Genomic DNA, 9,984 nt, shown 5'->3' on the forward strand with positions numbered 1-9,984 from the left:
TTCTTTGGTATGGAAGGCTCAACAAGGTCATGTGACCTTGGAGTAGCGTGAAGGTCAGTTTGCAAAGACAACTTTCCCCATGGGCACACCCTCGGCCTCCTGAGTAGCTTCATGTCATCCAGTGAAATTTGTCCAGCACCCATTTTTCTGAGATTCTACTGACAGATAGGAGGAGTGCAGCTGGATTTCAGGTTGGTTTGAAATATATGTGGTGTTCAGCTAAACCCCCAGAGAAATGGAACAGCAGTCAAAATATGGAGTGATGTGGCTTTAGACAATGGGGTTAAGATTCTTTAATTTTTTTTTAATTTTCATGTCTATTTTTCTGAGGTATTCTGTTATAATATTAGATGAGTTTTACGTTTACAAGTGGATTTCAGCTCCTGCATACCATACGCCTGCTCAGCAGGAACATGTTATTTTCCCTCCTTTACTCTCCCGTGACTGTTTACCCTTGGGCCCTCCCGCCTGCCAATTCCCCCCTGTATCCGCCACTCAGTTCTGTGTGTCTGTGTGTGTGTTCTTGTGTCATTTGTTTAGTTCCTTAATTTTTTTCACTTGTTTTCTGTTTGTTGGTTTCTTCATACTTCACACATGAGTAGAGTCAATAGGTGTTTCTCTTCTCTTAATCTGTCTTCAGACATGGAGGGAACAAAGTTGATATACGACTCGGATTGGTCAGGAAAATCTTAACAAGGTCACATGACCTTGGAGCAGTAACAAGTCAGCTAAGAAAGGGAAATTCCACCACAGACCCTCAGCCACCTCCGAGGCTGCATCTCCTCCAGTGAAGGGTGTCCAGCATCCAACATTCTGAGCATCTACTGATAGATGGGAGGTATCCACCTGGACTTCAGGTTGTTTCTTTTTATTTGGTGTTCAGTGTATCCCCCAGAGAAACAGGGCATAGACAAAATATGTACTCATGTGGCTTTATGCACTGTTAAAGTCGCTCAGTCATGTCAGTCACTGTACAGTCCACGGAATTCTCCAGGCCAGAATACTGGAGTAGGTAGCCTTTCTCTTCTCCAGGGGATCTTCCCAACCCAGGGATTGAACTCAGGTCTCCTGCATTGCAGGCAGATTCTTTACCAGCTGAGTCACAAGGGATGCGCTGAGGCATGGATAATTTAATTTTTAAGTATTTATTTTTCTAGGGTATCACTGGGTTACAATATCACATATTTTATTTGTATAAAAATAGATTTCAACTCTGGTATGCCATAAAACTGACCAGCACCAAAAACTGAGAAGTTTTTTCTTTTACCATCCTGTGGACCTATTTTACTGCTACCCTCTAATACCTACTTCTCTGTTCTGTGAATGTATGTTTATTTTTGGGTCATTTGCTGTCTCTTAATTTTTTTTAGTTATTCACTCTTTTTCTTTGTATTTAGTGTTCCATATTTGAGTGAATTTATAAGAAAAGACACTCTTTTCTGAAAGTGTCTAAAAGATGTTATTAGATCAAAGGTGATACTTAACCTTGATTGGATTAATAAAACCTCATCAAGGTCAGGTGATGTTGGAGTAGAATCAAAGGCAGCAGGAAAGGGAAATTACCCCACTGACCCTCCTTAGCCACCTTCAAAGGTGCACAAAGTGTCCAGCACCTAACATTCTGAGCATTTACTGATAGGTAAGAGGTATGTGGCTGAGATTAAGGTTGATTTAAATTTGGTGGTGTGTATCAATCAGAGAAATGGGACAGTAGACAAAATAGGTACCAGTGTGGTCTAGGCAATGGGATATGGATACTTTAATTTTTAAATTGAATTATTTTTGTAGGGTATTATTCAGTGAAAATGTTAGAATAACCTTTATGTGTGCAAAAAATATATTTCAATTCCAGTATACCATAAAATTGGTTAGCACCAACAACTTAGGTGTTTTTGTTACCATCCTGTGGACCCATTTTACGCATCAGCCATCCGCTTGCCACTGTCCTGACATGCCCTGCTCTGTTCTGGGTGTGCCCTGAGAATGTTTGCGTTTGTGTCATTTGCTTTCCTTTCTTTTTGTTTTTACTTATTTGCTTTTGAAATTTGTGTTTAGTGTTCTACATCCAAGCGAATTCACAAGATATTTCTCTTTTCTAAATGGGTCTTCAAGACACTGATAGATACAGGGTGATTTTTGTTGTTCAGTCCCTAAGTTGTGTCTGACTCTTTGTGACCCCCTGGACTGTAGCCTACGTAACGTTGATTGGTTAAGAAAACCTCATCAAAAAAAAAAAAAAAAAGGAGAGAAAACCTCATCAAGGTCATGTGACCTTAGGGTAGTATAAAGTCAGCGGGATAGGGAAATTTCCCCACTGACCCTCCTCGGCCACCCTGGAAGCTGCATCTCCTCAGCTGGAGCGTCCAGCACTCCTGATTCTGAGCATCTTCTGAGAGACTAGAGGCTCACAGCTGAATTTCAGGTTGGTGTGGTTTAAATTTGGTTTTCGGCTAGTCCCTCAGGGAAATGGGACAAGAGTAAAATCATGTAGTGATGTGGCTTTAGGTAGCTGGGGATCGATTCTCTAATTTCTTTTGAATTTAGTTTGAATTTTTTCTAATTTTGGTATTATCCCATTATAATTTTAGTGAAGTTTTAGGTGCATAGCCATACATTTCAGCTCCTGTGAACCACACACCTCCCTCACACCAAAGGATGCAGTTTTCCTCTGTTACTATTTGCTGCCCCATTTTGTTTGAGGCTTCTCTTCTGGTTTCCTCTACTCATGTCTGTGTATCTTTGTATTTGCTATCATGTCAACTTTGTCTTCTTTAAAATTCTCTTTACCTGTTTCCTTTTTGTTTGTCTTTTGTGTTCCACACATGAGTGAAATTGTGAATTATTTCTTCCTCTTAACATGTCTTCAGATGTGGTTAGACCAAAGGTAATAGATGATATCACTTGGCTAGGAAACTCTCGACAAGGTCATGCGACCTTGGAGCAGCCTCAGGTCAGCTGGGAAAGGAAAATTCCTCCTTGACTGGTCCTCAGCCACCTTCAAAGCTGCATCTCCCTCAGTGAGGGCATAACTCCCCCACCTCTCTGATCATCTCCTACAGAGAGGAGGAGCACGACTGGATTTTAGAATGGTTTGCTTTTTAAATCTGGTGTTCAGCATATCGCTTAGAAAAAAAGTTCATAGTAAACTTAGGTAGTGATTTGGCCTGGCAATAGGGTAAGGTGTCTTTAACTTTATAATTTTATTTTCTAAATTGAGTTAACGTTGATGTTAATATTAGATGTTTTATCTGTACTTTTTTTTTTGCAATTATAAAGCTAATTTTAAAACTTCGGGGTGAACCCCACAGGAATAGAAAAGACTGGGAAAGGATAACCCCTCACCCTCTGGGAGTGGCCCAAAGGGAGAGGGGTTACCTGAGGGGAAGGAAGCGCAAAAGGGACCCGCTGCAGACGCAGGGCAAGGGGAGCATCGTCGGTCCCGGGGCCTGTGAGCACGCCTGCAGTCCTGGGAGCATTGCAGCAGGAATCGCCAGCGTGGGGGCGCTGGCTTCAGGCACACAGGCAGAGGGCAAGAGGCTTGCACACGAAGCCACAAAGCTACCTGGGTTCCTGCTTCCCTTTTGCCTTTTTCAGCTTCTGCTGCATGATCTGCATGTCCTCTGTGTGGGGGACAATCGCCCCATCAGCTCAGTGCTTTCCCTTACCCGAGTTGCTCTGCTTTTTCATGTTCTTCTGGCGGGCAAGCTCCTGCTGCTTACCTCTCGTGATGATGACTGCAGTGACTCTGCCCTTTTGCACATTATTACATTTCAGCTTTTTGAACCTTTTTCATGCTCACCACCCAGATTTTCCTCTTTCACTGTCACTACACATTTGACCACCGTTACTATCCTGCCTTCTCCCCTGAAGCTTCCTCCCTCAGTTCAGTTTAGTCGCTCTGTTGTGTCTGACTCTTTGCAACCCCATGGGCTGTAGCACGGCAGGCCTCCCTGTCCATCATCAACTCCCGGAGTTTACTCAAACTCATGTCCATTGAGTTGGTGATGCCATCCAGCCATCTCATGCTCTGTCATCCCCTTCTCCTCCTGCCTTCAGTCTTCCCCAGCATCAGGGTCTTTTCACGTGAGTCAGTTCTTCCCATCAGGTCGCCAAAGTATTGGAGTTTCAGCTTCAACATCAGTCCTTCCAATGAACACCTAGGACTGATTTCCTTTAGGAGGGACTGGTTGGATCTCCTTGCAGTCCAAGGGACTCTTGAGAGTCCAAATCCACAGCTCAAAAGCATCAATTCTTGTGTGCTCAGCTTTCTTTATAGTCTAAATCTTTTATCCATACATGACTACTGGAAAAGCCATAGCTTTGACTAGATGGACTTTTGTTGGCAAAGTAATGTCTCTGTTTTTTAATATGCTGTCTAGGTTGGTCATAACTTTTCTTCCAAGGAGCAAGTGTCCTTTAATTTCATGGTTGCAGTCACCATCTGCAGTGATTTTGGAGCCCAAGAAAATAAAGTCTGCCACTATTTCCATTGTTTCCCCATCTATTTGCCATGAAGTGATGGGACCAGATGCCATGATCTTAGTTTTCTGAATGTTGAGTTTTAAGCCAACTTTTTCACCCTCCTCTTTCTCTTTCATCAAGAGGCTCTTTAGTTCTTCACTTTCTGCCATAAGGGTGGTGTCATCTGCATATACGAGGTTATTCATATTTCTCCTGGCAGCCTTGATTCCAGCTTGTACTTCATCTAGTTCAGTGTTTCTCATGATGTACTCTTTATATAAGTTAAATAAGCAGGGTGACAATATACAGCCTTAACATACTCCTTTTCCTATTTGGAACCAGTCTATTGTTCATGTCCAATTCTAACTGTTGCTTCCTGACCTGCATATAGATTTCTCAAGAGGCAGGACAGGTGGCCTGGTATTCCCATCTCTTTAAGAATTTTCCACAGTTTGTTGTGATCCACACAGTCAAAGGCTTTGGCATAGGCAATGAAGCAGAAGTGGATGTTTTTTTTTTCTGGAACTCTCTTCCTTTTACGATGATCCAATTGTTGTTGGAAGCTTCCTCCCTATTGCCTGCTAACTGTTCTGTGTATCTGTGTGTTTGTTTCTGCCTTCTGGTCTGTTCATTGATTTGTTGATTTGTTACTTTTTTGTTTGTTCTCACTGTTCTACCCAGGAGTGAAGTCCTTTTGTGTTTGCCTTCAGGCTCTGACTTAATTCATTAGGACCATAACAATAATGTCTCTCCATGTTCTGGAAAATAATAACATCTCAACTTTTTTCTTTTTTCTGGCTGATTAGATTTCCATTGAATATGCATACTATTGAAAGCCAAAAACATTATTTGTTCATCCTTTGTTGAAACATGTATTTCACATTAGCTAGGTAAAAATGAGACGCTGAGGATAAAAGTTTCAGAAAACAGACCCTCAGCCGTGAATCATCTAATCTAGTAGAGAGAAAGATAATTTTAAGTGAATTTGTACTTGAAAATTGCCTTCTCTGATGTCAAATGGGAGAGTCCAGTTTTCAAAATTAATCACACTTATTTTTGAATTTCAAATGCCTATTCCTCAAAATTAAATGTAGCTTTCCCCAAATATTTGTGTACATGTGGGGAGATCTTTTATATCCTAGACTGTGATACATGTAACCCAAGTCTCTAAACTTAGTCTTCTGAGGATGCAAATCCAAATGCATGCTAGTCTGGGTCCTAATCTGTGTCAGTAATCAGGGGAGAATATAGAAATGTCTGGGCAGTTCAGTTCAGCCGCTCAGTCATGTCTGACTCTTTGGGACCCCATGGACTGCAGCACACCAGGCCTCCCTGTCCATCACCAACTCCTGGAGCTTGCTCAAACTCATGTCCATCGAGTCAGTGATGCCATCCAACCATCTCATCCTCTGTCATCCCCTTCTTCTCCTGCCATCAATCTTTCTCAGCATCAAGTCATTTCCAATGAGTCAGGCCAAAGTACTGGAGTTTCAGCTTCAGCATCAGTCCCTCCAGTGAATATTCAGACTGATTTCCTTTAGGATGGACTGGTTGAATCTCCTAGCAGTCCAAGGGACTCTCAAGAGTCTTCTCCAACACCACAGCTCAAAACCATCAGTTCTTTGGCATTCACTTTTGTTTATACATGACTACTGGAAAAATCATAGCCTTGACTAGATGGACTTTTGTCAGCAAAGTAATGTCTCTACTTTTTAATATGCTGTCTAGATTGACCATAGCTTTTCTTCCTGAAACAAGTGTCTTTTAATTTCATGGCTGCAGTTACCATCTGCAGTGATTTTGAAGCCCAAAAAAATAAAGTCTGTTACTGTTTCCCCATCTATTTGCCATGATCTTAGTTTTCTGAATGTTGAGTTTTAAGCCAACTTTTTCAGTTTCATCTTTCACTTTCATCAAGAGGCTCTTTAGTTCTTCACTTTCTGTGAAGAGAAATATCTGGGCAGGAGAAGTCAAATTGTCAGAAACCTGGTCACAATGTCATGATCTCCATTTAGGGTCGATAGGGCAGGGATGTCTCTGTGTCTCTGCATCAATATGACAATTTTTTCTTTCTTTTCACAGAGGAAATCCAAAAATTAAGATTGAGGAGAATCTCCAGTAGGTGTGGAAGATGGCTGGTCATCACGGATGGCTGAGAGCCTGCCGACTCTTTCAAGACCAGAAAGTGAGGAAGCAAAACCCAGGACCTGGGAGGCAGATGGCTCTCCCACTGCAGGAGAAGGACTCCACGGTGAGTGGGGGCTTGGACTGCAGGGAATCTGTGGGTGGCATGGACTGCGGAGACAGGGTGTAGACCTGGAATATTCTGGGTCCATAACTCACTGGTGCATTCCCATCCAAAGATAACTGCCATGGGACCATGCATTCCCCAGCAGATCGGGCCATTCAGAGGCTGGGAGGAAATACCTGGGCTCCTTGGGGTTACGTCTGGCCTGGCTTCATCCAGATCTTTCAATGGGGCTTTTACTGTTCACCTTAGACTGCCAGCCCCTCCTCCTCTGACGGTCCTGATGAAGGCTTTGGGGACCACAGTATTGTAAATATCCCATCCCCTGAGGGACCATGTCCTTTCTCTAGAACCAGCACTCAGCCCTCTCCATCTGTCCTGGGATTCACTTTGGGCTCGTGCCTGTGGTTTCTGCTGACTCGCTGACCTGGTTCTCCTCCACCCACAGGTGAAGTGTAAGGACTGTGGAGCCTTTGGACACACAGCAAGGAGCCTCAGGTGCCCCATGAAGCGCTGGCAAGGGGCGCTGGCCCCCCTGCCCTTGGGGTCCAGACTCGGTAAGGAGAACCTGGAAGCACAGAAGCTGCAGGACCCACCGACCCCAGGGACCCCTAACACGGCTGAGAGAGAGGAGGAGGAAAGGCAGAGGTGAGTGACGGGGAGGTGAGACCCAAGGTCTGGGCTGAAATCTGGAGGCGGTTCCTCTCCTTGTCGACACTGTGCTGGGCCATCTCTAGAAAGGACAGGGAAGCTGGGGAGACAGAGACAGGGGCCTCGTCCTCAGGGGCCACACTCGGGCTCACGCTATGCCTGAAGTCACTAAGGAGTGTGGGGAACACACACAACTTTGCACCTGACCAGCCCTGAAGCCATAGAGATGAAGAGACGGGACTTCCTGGGAGACCCTGGAGGGGTCTCAGGAGTCGGGGAAGGACATGGGGGTCTGCACAAAGGCAGAGGGGTTCAGGTCTGGTGTCACCCCCAAACTAGGAAAGGGGCTGGGCCACAGCACTGTTGTCCCAACTGTGCCAAGGACACTGGGTTTCTGACACTTGACGTGCTTGTGTTGCAGGAAAGAGGAGCAGCAGAGGAAGCTCCTGCAGCGATTTCCCAGGAGGCCCCGCAATCAGCATCCGCAGAGCTGGAAGGAGGAGCTGGAGCCCGGCCACTGCCTGAGGGTCAGTCTCTGCTGGGCCCCCTCTTTAACTGACTGTCCTCAGTCCTTTCTGTGGGAGGAAACGGTTCACATTCTTTCTTGACCAATGTTATCATTTATTTTTCAGATACCATTTTTTGTGGTGCCTTTGATTTTGCATTCTTACTTGCATATCTGGGAAGAAGCTGGCAGGGACATGGAAGTGATTTTATCAATAGCTTCCATAGCAAAATCCTTTAAGTTAGAACGGGAATCTGTAAATTGTGATTCATCCTCCAAAACTGGACATGAAAATTCATTTTGCCATCAAGGCGCCTGCAAAACACCAATCTGTGTACAGTCTCGAGAAGAAGGTATACCAAAAGCTTGCTTCCCCTTACTAAACAAGAGACATTGTTAGAACATTTCCATTTGCCATTTGATGTATAAATGTATTAAGGTCACATGAGCACCCTGATGTTGAGTATCTTAGCATATAAAATTAATTTCTATGAGGTGTTTTACTGGATGGAGAGATTCTCACACCTGACCTCTCTCTGTGGTCTTCTCCTACAGCACCCACACATGCCCGTGCTTATCCATACATCCAAGAGGAAATCCCTTCAGGATCCAGGTCACCCAAGAGGGTCACCGACCAGGAAAGATGATGTGAGATCCACCCTCCCCGCAGTGCCTCTCATCAGCAGGAATTTGGCCCAGGCCTCCAAGGGCAGCATCCAGGCTCCAGGCAAGAGATCCGTCCAGACCCCCACCCCGACATGTGTGAACCCCCCAAAGAAACCTAGACTCAGCCCCGTCCAAACCCCCCCAGAGAGCACTCCGACAGCAGATCTGGGGGCCTTCCTGAATCTCCCTCCTCCACCCAGCACAGCTGGACGTGGACCTAGAGTGGCAGCCCGTGTATCCAGGAAGACACCTGCCCAGGGGCAACGCTTTGACCTCCAGCCTCCACCGGACAGATCTCCCACTAGGAGCGTCCGCGCCGTCTCCGCAGCCCACCCCCCGCCCATCATCCTCGTCCCGGGCCAGCCTCTCAAGATGCTCTTCCTGAGAGATGGCGAAGGCCGGTGGAGCTGCCGGTACACGGTGCCCCCCTCTCCACGGCCTGCGGAGCGGTCAGCCCCTCCTGCTCAGAGCCCGTCGGTCGACCAGGAGCCCGAGGGACACGCTGTCCCCGGGCCCCAGAGCGTCCTCCACGATGACCTCCAGGTGTCTTCTTCCTCTGAAGAGAGCGACTGGGACGAAGACACCAGGGGCAACTGAGACTCGTCCTCCAGCCCCAGATGCCCTGACATGACTGTGACTCTGGCGGGTGGGGTGGGTGTTACAGGGAGCGGCGGTTCCCGGTGAAGCAGGACTCCCCACCCTGGTGGGCGAAACAGCAGGGGGACCGGAGCACCCTGGGGACACAGCTGCCCACACTGCACTGTCTGCTCATGGAATCCGTGTCTGTCACAGGGCACTTATCAAACTGAGTGTCAAGCTGTCAGCCTAAATCTGTTATAAGCAATTGAGGCAAATTCTAGGGGTAACTTTTAACCATTGTGTAAATAGTAAGTGATGGCAGTATCTGTAGTTGATGGTAGTACCTGTAGTTGATGGCAGTACCTGTAGTTGATGGTAGTAGTTGTATCTGAACATTTGGAACCTGACTAAAGGGCCCGATTCTGCTCTGCAGAAGGTCATGGCTGTTCTTACTATGTTTCATTAAATGTTACTATAAAGCTTTGTTTTAAAAAATTTCTTTCTGTGTTTACTTGTTTTCTTTCTGTGTTTCTGTGTTTTCTTGTTTACAGAACAAATAAGAAAAATTACACAATCATCTCAAGAGATGTATAAAGATCATTTGGTCATATTCAACATCCTTGTCAGGCAGACCCTGTACCCAGCCCCAGCAGGGCCTTCCTTCTGCCCTAAATCAAATCACCAATAGGTCAAGATCCATTTTATATGTATATATAATTACATACCGTTGAATTTAATATGCTAATAGTTTATTAAGATCTTTTTAATTTATGCTCATAAGGAAATTTTTGATTTTGTTATTATGCATTATTTGACTTTGTTATCATGTAATGCTAAGCTTAGTTGCTCAGTCATGTGTAACTCTTTTGGACGC

General features: G+C 45.3%; 1 protein-coding gene and 1 pseudogene across 1 annotated transcript; one reads left to right on the top strand and one right to left on the bottom strand.

The window, feature by feature from the left end:
* Nucleotides 1–3,558: 3,558 nt before the first annotated feature.
* LOC136176364 (small EDRK-rich factor 2-like) lies at nucleotides 3,559–5,216 on the bottom strand (annotated as a pseudogene).
* A 1,376-nt stretch (nucleotides 5,217–6,592) lies between these two features.
* LOC136176366 (protein FAM90A5-like) lies at nucleotides 6,593–9,128 on the top strand. The gene is made up of 4 exons (XM_065946527.1): nucleotides 6,593–6,712; nucleotides 7,158–7,357; nucleotides 7,782–7,887; nucleotides 8,421–9,128. The coding sequence occupies exons 1-4, from the start codon at nucleotides 6,593–6,595 to the stop codon at nucleotides 9,126–9,128; spliced, it is 1,134 nt and encodes a 377-aa protein (XP_065802599.1).
* The last annotated feature ends 856 nt before the right edge of the window (nucleotides 9,129–9,984 follow it).

Source organism: Muntiacus reevesi, chromosome 10 (genome assembly GCF_963930625.1).
Source record: "Muntiacus reevesi chromosome 10, mMunRee1.1, whole genome shotgun sequence".
In the NCBI taxonomy this organism is placed as follows: domain Eukaryota; kingdom Metazoa; phylum Chordata; class Mammalia; order Artiodactyla; family Cervidae; genus Muntiacus; species Muntiacus reevesi.

What these genes read in the sequence shown, in the direction of transcription:
- LOC136176366 (XM_065946527.1), top strand. Translation starts at nt 6,593, where the DNA reads ATGGCTGGTCATCACGGATGGCTGAGAGCCTGCCGACTCTTTCAAGAC. An exon ending in GAGGAGGAGGAAAGGCAGAG is followed by an intron (nt 7,358 to 7,781) that starts GTGAGTGACGGG and finishes CTTGTGTTGCAG; the next exon opens with GAAAGAGGAGCAGCAGAGGA. An exon ending in AGCCCGGCCACTGCCTGAGG is followed by an intron (nt 7,888 to 8,420) that starts GTCAGTCTCTGC and finishes CTTCTCCTACAG; the next exon opens with CACCCACACATGCCCGTGCT.